Source organism: Pongo pygmaeus, chromosome 2 (assembly GCF_028885625.2).
Source record: "Pongo pygmaeus isolate AG05252 chromosome 2, NHGRI_mPonPyg2-v2.0_pri, whole genome shotgun sequence".
Classification (NCBI taxonomy): domain Eukaryota; kingdom Metazoa; phylum Chordata; class Mammalia; order Primates; family Hominidae; genus Pongo; species Pongo pygmaeus.
The window spans coordinates 204583869-204598503 of NC_085930.1; the positions used below are offsets into that span (position 1 = coordinate 204583869).

General features: G+C 35.9%; 1 protein-coding gene across 3 annotated transcripts in view; it reads right to left on the reverse strand.

Annotated features, from left to right (window-relative positions):
* ACAP2 (ArfGAP with coiled-coil, ankyrin repeat and PH domains 2) overlaps positions 1-14635 on the reverse strand; it is a 177465-nt gene that overhangs the window by 60199 nt on the left and 102631 nt on the right. For all 3 annotated transcript variants that reach the window (XM_054479830.2, XM_063662581.1, XM_054479831.2), the window contains exons 5-7: positions 10754-10812; positions 7924-8107; positions 2470-2514 (exon numbers count right to left, since the gene is read on the reverse strand). In XM_054479830.2, coding sequence (XP_054335805.1) covers positions 2470-2514; positions 7924-8107; positions 10754-10812 — 288 coding nt within the window. The remainder of the gene's footprint in view (positions 1-2469; positions 2515-7923; positions 8108-10753; positions 10813-14635) is intronic.

The following is a 14635-nucleotide window of genomic DNA, read 5'->3' on the forward strand; positions in this document are numbered from 1 at the left end:
AATAACAAACTAGGGAAAAACCCATGACAAAGAGTTAACAGTCTTAAGATGTAAGTAAGAGATGTTACAAATCAACATGAAAAAGATGAACACTCCAACAGAAAAAGAGACAAAGGACATATGAGGCACATAGGTGGCCAAAAAACACAGAAAAATGTTCAAACTCATTTGCATTAACAAAATGCAAAACTGAATAATGAGATCATGCTTTCTATCCAACAAACTAGGGGCAGCATGGGGGAAAAACTGGAACGCTCAGTGTTGGTAAAATGTGGAGAAATATCCATTTTCACACAATATTAGGGGAAATATTGTATAACCTTTGAAATTTGACAATATTTTTCTAAAGCCTTAATCCTTTGACTATGTTATCTCTTGTTTATAAATCTATCCTAAGAAAATAATAAGATTATTCATTAGAATGATCAGGACAATGCTATGTTTTAAGGTCAAAAACAAGGAAATTATTTGAATATTCATTAATAGGTACAATTAATTTATGGTATATTCCTTCAAGGTCAGTGAACTATGACCTGCAAACTATTAGGGCTCACCACCTGTTTTTTGATAGTCCATGAGCTACGAATGGTTTTTACATCTTTAAATGATTTAAAGACAATGAAAATATATGAAATTTATGATATGTGAAAATTATATGAAATTCAAATTTCTGTGTTTATAAATAAAGTTCTACTGGAACACAGCCATGGCCATTCATTTACATACTGTCTTTCTCATTATAATAGCACAGTTGAGTAATTCCAACAGAGACCATGAGGCCTGTAAAACCTACCATATTTACTACCTGGACTTTTACAAAAAACATGTGCCAACCCCTAGGATATTCAGGTGGTGGAATTCTACCTGGCCACAAAAGCCATCACTAAATAAAGGATATTTAATGACATATAACTTTGCAGTGTATTAGTGAAAAAAGAAAGTTATAAAACAGTATGTAGGAATGATTCCCATTAAAAAATTAAATGTGATTTTAAAAGGCATATATTCAAGTTCATGTACACACACACATGCACACACACAGAAAGAGAGAAAAAACGAAGATGTATGCCAAGATATTAGCAGTGGCTTCCCCTTGGTAGCAGAATTTCCAAGCAGTTTTTATTTTTCTTCATACACATTCTAATTTTCTACAATTAATATACATTACTGTTAATCTCGAAAACAAGTGGGGTATAAATATTATCTTTTAGAAAACAGGAAGTACAATGTGTTTACTGTCAAGATATAACACAAATATATACATAAAATTTAGAAAAAAGCTAGGTGGTGACAAGAATCTAAGGCAACTTAAGTATAGCCTTTTGGGGAAAAAGTAAGTCAGTAAGTAATTCAGAGTTGAGAGATTATTACTAAGGTTACCAAAATATAAAGAGTGCTATGCCATACCACATCATGCCCTGCCCACCTCTTCATTAGCTTTTTTTTTTTGAGACAGAGTTTCACTCTTGTCACCTGGGCTGGAGTGCAATGGCGCGATTTCGGCTCACTGCAACCTCTGCCTCCTGGGTTCAAGCAATTCCCCTGCCTCAGCCTCCCGAAGTAGCTGGGATTACAGGCGCCCGCCACCACACCCAGCTAATTTTTTTGTATTTTTAGTTGAGATGGGGTTTCATCATGTTGGTCAGGCTGGTCTTGAACTCCTGACCTCAGGTGATCCAGCCACCTCAGCCTCCCAAAGTGCTGGGATTACAGGCGTGAGCCACCACACCCGGCCTTCGTTAGCTTTAAGACCAAAAATAGGGCTCCCCACCACACACACACACAAAAAAATCATTGTCACATGGGTGAAGAGGCTCAAGGAAAAAAGTGATCCCCAAATTTCATCCCACTGGTTTTGTAACTGCATACCAAAGAACAAACCAAAAGACTGACCCACCATCAACTTTAAGGGAAAAATTCTCCAAATGATACTATTCATATAAATCCTCAATCTCAAATATTTTTAAAGTCCAAATAATGCCAAAAATTATAGAGAAAAATGTAAATATGTTGAAAGAGGTTGGGCAAAAAAGTTTTAAAGCAAAACAATTGAGAAAAAATTAAAAACCTAAGTGTAATAGTTTTTTATGTTCATAACTTTCAAAACAAATTCTGAAATATTCTCACAGGTTTTTACACCAAACATTTTTAGTTATTCACCAAATGGTACTGGGCATCTAGTGCATGTAAAGCAACATATGAGGATAAAAGAAAACAAAAATGTAACAGTACAGAGTCTACCTTTATGGACCTCACAGTGTATCAACAGATGAGACACACAAACAACTATAACATGAAGGAGACAAAAAGAAGTCAGTCCAGTGCCACATAAGAAACACAAATAAAGATCAAAGAGAAGAGCAATTATAAACCTTATCATGTATACAGCAGATGCTCTTTCAATACCTAAATACGTAGATTTAGTTTCATATTAAAATATTTAAAACATCATTTCAATTAATATCTTACTGATTTTAGGATTTCTGATCTCCTTTTTGATTGAAGAACATTAATCTGAGGGAAAACACACATGGTTAATCACCCATGCATTATTTTAAAGCTAATCCATAATGCAATATTGTAAAACTTATTTTAATGGTTTAATACTTTTCCAAAAAGCAAATAAAAGAAAGCTTAAGCATTTTCATCCTTCAACTATCCTTTTGCAAAACACAATTAAGACAAACATTCCAGTGAAATTCTCATACATTTCTGAGCTAAGAGAAAAACTGGTTATTTAAACGATATTAGAGTGATGGAACTATTTTGACATCTGAAGCTCTGGGAATTCCATCTTTTTCCCACCCTCTTTACCTAACTGCTCATCAAAGTTTCACATACAACCTAAATGCAAATTCTCATCACTTTACCACTACTGCCATCATGTCTTTTCCAGACTGCTGCAATAGGCTATGAATTAGTCTCTTCTCTGCTTCCATCTGCTTCCATTCTTGACTCCTTATAATCCATTATACACACAGCAACCAGTCATCTTTTTTTTTTTTTTTTTTTTTGAGACGGAGTTTTGCTCTTATTGCCCAGGCTGGAGTGCAATGGCACAATCTCAGCTCACTGCAACCTCTGCCTTCTGGGTTCAAGCAATTCTCCTGCCTCAGCCTCCCGAGTAGCTGGGATTACCGGCATGCGCCAACACGCTCGGTTAATTTTTTCTGTTTAGTAGAGACGGGGTTTCTGCATGTTGGTCGGGCTGGTCTTAACTCCTGACCTCAGGTGATCCACCCGCCTTGGCCTCCCAAAGTGCTGGAACTGCAGGCGTGAGCCACCGTGCTGGGCCCATCTTAAAAAATTATAAATAAGATCATGTTACCTCTACCTTAACACCCTCCAACTTCCTACCATGGCTGGCAAGGCCCACTGTGACGTGGCCCCTACCCACCTTACCTCTTCAACCTAGTTTTCTATTACTTTCCCCCTTTCTGTACTCCAACCTCAGCCCGGGACCACTCCCACCTCAATGCCTTTGTATTGGCTGTTCTGTCTACATGTTATGATGTTCTGCCCAGATGGGTATCAGGCTATCTCATACCAATCAGGTCTCTACTTAAATATCACCTCCTCACAAAGGTCTATGGTAGCTTCTTATGCACTGTCTAGTACATCAACCCTATTTATTTTACTCAGAACATTTATAACTACCTTATATTTTCTGATTTGTGTCTTCTCCCTAACCAAAGTGTAAACTCTAGTGAGACCAGGGTCTTTGCCTTATTCCCAGCTGTAGTGGCACACACTAAGCACTCAATAAATATTTCTTAAATAAATTAACAGGTTTTGTTTCTAGAGACAGAGTCTCACTCTGTTGCCCACTCTGGCCGGAGTGCAGTGGCATGATCAGATCTCACTGCAGCCTCGAACTCCTGGGCACGCAATCCTCCTGCCTTAGCCCCAGCAATTCTCCCATCTCAGCTTCCCAAGTAGCTGGAACTACAGGCGCACACCACCAGACCTGGCTAATTTTTTTTACTTTTTGTAGAGATAGGTTCTCACTGTGTTGCACAGTCTGGTCTCAAACTCCTCGCTTCAAGCAGTCCTGCCTTGGCCTCCCAAAGCGCTGGGATGACAGGAATGAGCCCCTGCACCCGGCCAGATTTTAAGTAAATGTTTTAATTAGACTAAATTTACTGAAAGATCAATAAATTAAAAGATTTGCCTTTTAGGGGATCTCTCCCAATTCTAGAAATTCACAGCAAACATTTTATTTTTGTCTTTATTATCTATCAGCTTAATGAAATGTTTAATAAAGAATCACTCATTTGCCAATACTGTCAAAAGATTATATACTCTCTTTTTAATATGTCCTTCCCACTGAATTCTGTATTTTATCAAATAATTTTAAAGCACTAAATACAAAAACAGAACAAGAAAAATCTAAGTAACTTTACTTAACCATAAGACTAGTTTCTGGCTGGGTGAGGTGGCTCATGCCTGTAATCCTTGCACTTTGGGAGGCTGAGGTGGGCAGATCGCTTGAGATCAGGAGCCTGAGATCAGCCTGGCCAGCATGGTGAAACCCCGTCTCTACTGAAAATACAAAAATTAGCCAGGCGTGGTGGCGGGCGCCTGTAATCCCAGCTACTCGGGAGGCTGAGGCAGGAGAATCACTTAAACCCTGGAGGTGGAGGTTGCAGTGAGCTGGGATCGCACCACTGCACTCCAGCCTAGGCAACAGAGCAAGACTCCTTCTCAAAAAAAACAAAAACAAAAACAGAAACAAAAGACTAGTTTCTTCTGCATGTATTTCAAAGCCTATTCAGTTTAGAGAACTACAATATTCACTTTCAAATGCTCTAAGTAAAGAAGCTGCAAATAGCCTACTACTCAAACATTGAATAATGTTAAAACGCCTGTTTTATATGTCCTTTTTTCTATTTGAAAAAATTAAGTGCTATATAAAATTTTTAAATTTAAATGTTATATATAAAAATAAATGCTATATAAAATAGGATTTTTATATTATATAATATTTAAATTATATAGCATTTAAATTATTGGAGGAAAAAAGTAAACTCAAATATTTAGAGTAGTTAAGCAAGACAAACTTTATACATTTAGATATCTATTACTTACTATTCTCTAAAGTAGACATAAATGAAATAAAGACCATAAAATGATACAATAATTCCCATCAGAAAAATCAAACAAACTACTAGTTATTTGTTGGAGGTGGTGGGCGTGAGGAGGCAGTGTGAGGATTCCTAACTTACAAATGGACACCCAAGAAAATAATGTGTAAGTTTAAAAATAATGAAAATTTTAGCTAATCCTCCCAGTATAAAATTTGTAACATTAAGCCGTTCACTCTCTCCAAAAACATTTACTACATATCTATTTTCTAACCACTGGACTAGAGGCTAGGGATACAATCTAGAAATAGAAAAAACATAAATAAATATTTACAATAAATGTGTAAGTAGTCTAACTGCAATGTGTACGAAAACACGGCAACACAGAGAAGGCAGAGGCAAAAATTATTCCTTCTGGCCTGGAGAATTCTGAGTAACCCGGATCACAAAACAGAGTGAATTAGTGACAGGAAAGGTAAAAGCAATGCAAGGCAGACCAATTTCATGAGAAGACCTTAATACTCCAGACAAGAAACAGTAAGACTTAGGGCTGCGGCAAAGGTGAAGAAAGAACCAATTTAAGAGGTACACAGAAGGAATTTTCAAGACATTTTGGCAACTAGATATACTGGCTTACAATGAGGAGAATATCTGATATAATTCTCTCATTTTGAATTTCTATGAGAGTAAAAAAGTGACACCATTCAATTAGATAAGGGCAAAAGGGAAAGAGAAGCCATTTTGGAAGATAAGAGATTTCAGTTTTGAGCACAATGAGAACAAAGTACCTCTGGGAAAAAAACATTTGGTCATCTACCTATAATAACAGGTAGTGATTCAAGCAAGGGGCATGATGAGACTGACAGAAAACTAAATAAAGTGAGAAAAGAAAAGAATAAAACCAAAGATGGAACCCTAAAAAGGAGAGTGTCCTTTTCAGGCAGACAAAGGAGTGAAGCCCAAGACAGAACTGGAAAAGAAATAGAAGTTGGGAGGATGACCTAAAAGCAGTTTCAGATAAATCAAGATAAAAGAATGTTTCAAGAAGGAGAGTGTGGTCCACCACTGCAGTAAAACAGAATAGTCAAGTTGGTTAAAAACTGAAATACGTCTAGTGAATAAAACCTCTGCACGAGCCATTTCAGTGGGTTAGGCAGGGTGAGTACTCACACTACAGCAGAAGATGGCATAATGTGAGGTAGGTAACAGGACCCAGGAAATAGACTACTCCAGTCTAGTATCCTTTCCTCCAAAAGTACAGTCTATTCATTTTAAAAATTTAACTTCCCACTTACTGAGCAGGAACTTAATAGAAAAAAAACTTAATTTTCTATTGTTTTGCCAAGTTACCTAAGTAATTTTTAATCACTAATTTCTGCATGGTTACTTGTATTTTTTCTTAAGAAATATTCTGTGATCATTGTGAAGTAAACAATCTCTGAGGACAACCACTATTGTTTTGTAAAAGGAGATTTATATAAGGTAATTCCCTAAGCATTAAAGTTTTTTTAGGCTTTAAATTCCATGATATATAGAAACATGCAATATAATATGCCTTCATTTCTCATGTCTCAAATACCTTTGGAGACCTATCACTTTCAACTATAAATTAGACTGGAAGATCACCAACACCAAGCAACTTACCAAATACAGATTTCTAGTTTTTGGGTTTTTTTGTTTGTTTTTTGTGTTTTGTTTTTTTTTTTTTTTTTGAGACGGAGTCTCGCTCTGTCCCCCAGGCTGGAGGGCAGTGGTGCGATCTCGGCTCACTGCAAGCTCCGCCTCCTGGGTTCACACCATTCTCCTGCCTCAGCCTCCCGAGTAGCTGGGACCACAGGCACCCGCCACTACGCCTGGCTAATTTTTTGTATTTTTAGTAGAGATGGGGTTTCACCGTGTTAGCCAGGATGGTCTCGATCTCCTGACTTGTGATCCGCCCATCTCGGCCTCCCAACGTGCTGGGATTACAGGCGTGAGCCACCACGCCCAGCCCAGATTTCTAGTTTTTAAAAGCAGCACCTAAAGCAAAAATATGATAACACTACTTCTAGAAAGATTTTTCATTTGGCAATATGGTGAACCTTAGTACCTCTAAGAATCTAATCTAAAGAAATAAGAAGTGTAAAGATGTTAATATCACTCACAATTATTGAAAATTATATTTTCCCTATTGCCAGTAAAAACTTAAATACCACAAATGTCTTTTATAGCAACTTAGAAGGAACTAGGGGCCCTTATCCTAAAGGAAGCAACACAGGAACGGAAAACCAAATGCCGTGTGTTGTCACGTGTAAGTAGGAGCTAAGTTATAGGTTCTCAGGGGCATACAGAGTGGTGTAATGTACACTGGAGACTCGGAAAGGGGGGAAGGTGGGAGGGAGGTGAGGGATGAAAAATTTCCTACTGGGTACAACGTATACTACTGGAGTGACAGATACAATAAAAGCCCACACTTCACCACTATGCAATTCATCATGTGACCAAAAACCCACTTGTACCCCTAAATTTATTGAAATAATAAAATGGTATAATAAAAGATAATTAAATTGACATAACAACTCCAGAGAATAAAATATAGCAACTAAAAATGCTTTTTAACATTTTAAAATGGGGAATATAATGTTAAGAGAAAAGAGGCAGAACTCAGAACCAAAGAAATATGTCTCCATACACACATAGGTACACTAATAGCAACACAGATGGAAATTTTCCACCTAAGATTATGTTTTAACTTTAAGCTCAGAGTAGAAGTATTTATTCTTCTTAGGGCAATCACTCAAAAGTAACAACCTGTTTAGTAAGCACTGTCTGAAAACATACACAGTAAGAAACTATATACCTGAAGCACATAATCGAGGGCTATGTGTCGAAAACATTTTCTTGTTGCTGTCAGAATGTTGGTGGCTTCTTCAACTTCATGTTGTTTGTTTCTTTGTACTTGGGCATTTTTTACTAATGCATTTTCCTTTTCTTCACTGACTTTTTCAAATTGCTTCTTGGCATCTTTGAATTTTCTAAGATCTCTAAAAAAAGAAAAACTTAGTGAAACTTTTATAACTTGCTTCATTTAAAAACTTTAGCAGGCTGGGCACGGTGGCTCACACCTGTAATCCCAGCACTTTGGGAGGCCGAGGTGGGTGGATCATGAGGTCAAGAGATCGAGACCATCCTGGCCAACACAGTGAAACCCCGTCTCTACTAAAAATACAAAAAAAATTAGCTGGGCATGGTGCCACATGCCTGTAGTCCCAATTACTCAGGAGGCTGAGGCAGGACAATCACTTGAACATGGCAGAGGTTGCAGTGAGTTGAGATCACACCACTACACTCCAGCCTGGTGACAGAGCAAGACTCCGTCTCAAAAAAAAAAAAAAACTTTAGCAAAATAACATTTAGAATTGAATTCCTATGTTCCTCCATTTTTTGTTTCACCTCACATTGAAACACATTCACTCTTCACACTAAAATATGTATTGTTTCTCAATTTTGTATAAATCCTGATAAAGTCAGCTAAAATTTCATTATTTAAATCTACATAACTTGAGATGACAATAAATTACCAAATTAACATTACAGAAACATAAAGGAAAAGTTAATTGTTTTTCTAAAGACAAATTCAGGGACATGTACCATTATTTAACCAAATGATTTTTAAACGGTAGTATACATAAGAATCACTATAGGGCACTTGTTAAAAATGCAAATTCCAGAGCCCTTTCCGAGAGATTATAATTCTTTAGCCTTCGGGAAAAATCCTAGAAATCTGAGGAGTTTATTTTTAAGACACACCCTTGATTTTACTACTATGGGTGGTCTACAGACCACACTCTAAGAAACAACATTCATTTCTCATGCTGTGGCATGATCATAGCTCACTACAGCCTTAAAGTCCTGGGCTCAAGTGATCCTCACACCTCATGCCTTTCAAGCAGCTGGGACTATAGGCACATGCCACCACACAAGGCTAATTTTTATTTTTATTTCTGTGGTCTCACATTATTGCCCAGGCTGGAACACATCAATTTCTGAAAGAATCATTACATCAGCAAAGAATAACCGTATCCCTTTTAATAGTCTGAAAATCTGAAACACTTGGTTCATTAATGATCTCAGTCACATAACATCCCTTTGCTTTTATTTTTCTACTAGGGAGCTAGGTAAAATAACTTGAAGACAAATGATTTTATAAAAATCATAAGGAAGTATATGTAAGAAAGGCATTCAACTCTTTGAAAGATGCCATAAACTGTTATGTGTGCATTTTATGAAAACATTCTGAGTGTTAATCTATCAAAAAGTAATTTATAAAGAATCTGGTTGGGTGCACTGGCTCATGCCTGTAATCCCAGTGCTTTGGGAGGTTAAGGTAAGAAAACTGCTTTGAGGCCAGGAGTTTGAGACTAGCCTCAGCAACATAGTGAGACCTGCCACTACAAATAATAAAAAATAAAAGATAAATCAGCCAGAAGTGGTGGTCCACGCCTGTAGTCCTAACTACTCAGGAGGCTGAGGCGGGACGATCACTTCAGCCCAGGAATTCGAGGTTACAGTGAGTTACGATCAAGCCACTGTACTCCAGCCTGGGTAACAGAGTCAGACCCTGTCTCTATATTTAAAAAAGAAAAAAAACAAAGGAAAAGAAACTATAATACATAGCCTCCAGAACAACAAATTCTAACCTATCAAAACAGTGTACTATCTTAATGAGATCTAACACTACTGTACAGCTCTATTATAATAAACTTTACCTTTAATTTTATATATTCCCAGTCAGGAATCAAAAGAGAAAAAACTGTATTATTAATGTGAAAAAGAAAAACTTTCCTAATATAGAAATTTCTGATTTTTAAAATTTCTAGTTCTATTTTATTTCACAAAGAAAATGTGATGAATGTGACACAAAATACTCATAAGTAACAAAAATCATGTACTTTTTTTTTTTTTTGAGACGGAGTTTCACTCCTGTTGCCCAGGGTGGAGTGCAATGGTGCGATCTCAGCTCACTGCAACCTCCACCTCCCGGGTTCAAGCGATTGATTCTCCTGCGTCAGCCTCCCAAGTAGCTGGGACTACAGGCACGCACCACCACACCCAGCTAATTTTGTATTTTTAGTAGAGACAGGGTTTCTCCATGTTGGCCAGGCTGGTCTCGCCTCCCGACCTCCAGTGATCCAGCCGCCTCGGCCTCCTAAAGTGCTGGGATCACAGGCGTGAGCCACCGCGCCCGGCCCAAAAATCATGTACTTTCATGGCGCATTCTCATACATTCCATTATCTTCTCTTCAAAGAAAATACCACATTGAAATAATGGAAAACACAGTTTCAACTACAATAACTAATAGTCTTTCAACCACTTTTGGAGTTTGCTTTGATTGTGAAAGAACAATTAGATTATTTACACTAAAAATATTTTTTAAACCTATAGCTACGTGTCCTAGCCAAGTATCTTCCAGAACACGTATTTGTGGAATAAGTGATTCACTGAAAGACATCAAGTCTGATTTACTTATAGAGTAATTTAGGAAGAAATACAGCATACATTTCACAAAGCAAACAAAACGCCAATATTTTTGATAATTCATGGTATATAACTTCTTCCAAAAGACACCAATTCTCAGATTGATCATTAACTAGTTAATTTTCTTTCCTCTTCACTGCAATTGACTTACTCTTTAACAAAGTTCTGAAGCTGTGCCTTAATTGATCTCTGAGTTTGGTCAAACAGGATCTAAAAAATAAAATGTAATATTAAGTGATTAGAAAAGTAAACAAAATAATTTTCTTATCATGCTATAAATACCACTTCCCTTCATCAATTCTCCAATTCTAATACCATCTATATCTCTTCCTGAAGACTACAAAAGAAATAACCATTTAAAAATAGAACCCAAAAAAGATTAAGCCAATTTCATCTCTCAGAAATAAAATTACTTCTATTTACAGAGGAAAACAAATCTGCTTTAATATTGAAATAGAATGCTCAAACAGTGGAGCAACGTAGTTCCTTAATTCTAATTCAAGCATTGGAAGACAACCTAAAACAGTAATACAAATTCCACTCCATACATTACAGAAATTATTTACTTCGATATATCACAGCATACCAAATGAAAACAGCTCCAGAAATCCCATATACCTTAGTTGAGGTAGAGGTTACTCATTGGAGAAGACTTGGGGACTGAAATGAATATTCTGAATTCAAGTAAACATTATATCGTCCTTTAGGTTAAATAACTGCTAACAGTAGACACAAGAGTAAAATTTTATTCCTCCAGATAGTATTTTGCCCAACTTAAATGATGCCACACATTTAACACAGATGGTTCTGTGTATGATAAATATCAAAATGCTTATCGTGGGGATTCCACCTTTAATAACTTACAGATATACTTCATTCAGTTTGAAATAAAGTTAGATGAACAAGCAGAAAGATCAATATCCAAAAGAAAATCCTCCATTCTTCGACTAATTGAAAACAATACCACAATTTCATTATCTCTGAAGCTCTGTCTTCTGTTTTCTCCTGAATACTACATACACACATTCCCCACGAATCTGGACTTCTCAAAATCTGTCAATTTACTTCCAGAGACAAATTAAATTTTGTCTGTATTATGTTAAACTCAAAGTACTAAACCCAAAGTAGGCAGAAGAAAGAAAATAATAAAGATCAGAGTAGAAGTCAACTGAACAGAAAATAGAAAGTTAATAGAGAAAAATCAAAGAATCAAAAAATTTGGTTCCTAGAGAATATTATAAAATCAATAAACCTCTAACCACAGTGATCAGAAAGAAGACGCAAATTTCAAACATTAAGAAGGAGAGACGCGTCTTTATCATTGATTGTATTTACATTAAAAAGGTAATCTGTGAAGCTAAGAAACAACTGTAGGCCTGCAAATTCAACAGATGAAATGGACATATTTTGTGAAAGACAAAAACTATCAAGGCTCAATCAAGAAGAAACTAATACCCTGAACAGAGCTCAAAAGACAGAGTCTATAGTTTAAAACCTTCCATATCATATAAAGTTAAAATTACATGAACATGAAATATAACAATCCCAATCCTAGGTATTTGGCCAAATGAAATTAAAACTTATATTCACACAAAAACCTCTACTCAAATGTTTATAGCAGTTTCATTCCTAATTGCCAAAATATAGAAAATACCCAAATGTCTTTCAACCAGTGAATACAGAAACAAACTATGATAAATTCAAACAGCAATAAAAAAGAATGATTATTAATACATGCAACAACATAGGTGAATCTCAATGCATTTTGCTAAGTGAAACAAAATTTGTAGGGCATTCAGGAAAGGGCAAGACTGAGGGGATGAAAAATCAGCGATTTCCACTGATAGGAGGAGGATGGAAGGGTTAATAATGGGGCAACATGAGGGCTTCTGGGGAGTTGATGGAACTGTTACGCATCTTGATTTTGGTGTGGAGACCCAACTGTATGCATCTGTCAAAACCCATGAAGTTATATGCCATATAAAAAATCAATTTTGTTATATTTAAATTTAAAAATAACTTTAAAATATGAAGAATGACAGTGTAAATATTAAACAATAGATTTTTTAATGAATTAAGAAGAAACAAATAGCATATTAACTAGGTTGATTGAAAGGACAGAGAAACATAAAACCAACGAAAAGAGAACATCCAATCTTCTTAGGAACACTAACAACATTTTAAAAAACTGACCATATAGTAGGGCATCAAGCAATAATATGACATTATATTAAGTTACACTACAAAGTATTAAAAAGAAAGAACTACTGAAACAGGGAACAATACCGATCTCAAAAATGTTATTCCAAGCAAAAGAAGTCACACATACACACACAGACACACATACATACATATGCTTACATTTATATGAAGTTATAGAAAAAGCATAACTACTTTATGGAAGAAAATCACAACAGGACTTGCCTTTGGAGGTGTGGGTTGGGACTGTCTGAGAAGTAGTATGGGAGAACTTTCTGGATAACGGTAATGATCCATATCTTAAAAAGGATTTGACTTACATAAGTGGATGGGCTTGCCAAAATTAACTTAAAGATACAAATAGGATTTTTGCATTTAACTGTATTTAAACTTGACCTCAAGAAATAAAATCAGGGCCAGGCATGGTGGCTCATCCCTATAATCCCATTACTTTGGGAGCCCAAGGTTGGAGGATCCCATGAGGCCAGGAGTTCAAGATTAGCCTGGGCAACATGGCAAGACCCATCTCTCTATATATATACATTTTTTAATGAGCCAAGCATGGTGGCACACACTTGTAGTCCTAGCTATTCAAGAGGCTAAGGCAAGAGAATCACTTGAGCCCAGGAGTTCAAGGTTGCAGTGAGCTATGATCACGCCACTGCACTGCACTCTAGCCCGAGCAACAGAGTAAGATCCTATCTCGAAAGAAAAGAAAAGGAAAAAAAACCTGTAAAAAAAAAAAAACCTAAACCTGGGAATGTATTTGAGAAAGAAATGTTCTTTTGTCTATAAATTATTTTAAAATGCATTAATAATATTGAGGCATGGATAGAGGGAAGGATAAATGAATAGATATGTGATAAAGCAAATGCAGCATAATATACCTTTGGGGTGAGTATATGGATGTCAACTGTAAAGCTGTTTCAACTTCTAATTATAAAATATCAGAAAGAAATGGCACACATACCTTAAAAAACAAATGAAAAGGAAAACACATCCTACAAAGAAAATACATTAAAAATTAAAAATAAATAAAAAGAAAAAATGTGAAAAACTCCACAAAGATGTCTTCACATCTTCATTGCTGAATTCTACCAAACATTTAAGGTAGAAAGAACAGTACTTCTACACAAACTCTTCAAAAAAAAAATCTATCAGAAAATCTATTCTCTGAGAAAACGGAAGAACAAAACCAAAGACGCTGTAAGAAAAGAAAGCTACGAAGCAATATCCCTCATGAATATAGATGCCAAAATTCTTAGCAATATATAATAATGACATAATAATACATAGGAAGGAAAATACATCATGACCGATTGGGATATATTCCAGGAATGAAAGATGGATTTAACATTCAAAAAAATCAACATAATTCACCATGTTAACAGACTTAAAAAACAAACTGCATGACAGACACAAAAAAGCATTGGAACAAAAATCTTCCATTCCTGATTTTTAAAAACTCTCAGGAATATAGACATATAAGGTACCTTCCTTGGCATAATAAAGGGGACATATGAAAAATCTGTATCTAACATCCTGGCTAGTGGCAAAAGGCTTCTTTCACCCTCAGATCAGGACCAAGGCCAGGAATGCCTACTCATCACTTCTATTCAACATTACACTAGAAATTCTAGCAATGCAATCATACAAGAAATAAAAAGCATACAGATTAGAAAGGAAGAATATAAAATTGTCTTTATCCATAGATGATATGATCAGCTCTATAGATAACACTATGGAACCTGCAAAAAAAAAACACTGCTAAAATTAATAAGTGAGTTTAAGAAGTTTGTAGAAACAAAGTCAAAATACAAAAATCAGTTTTATT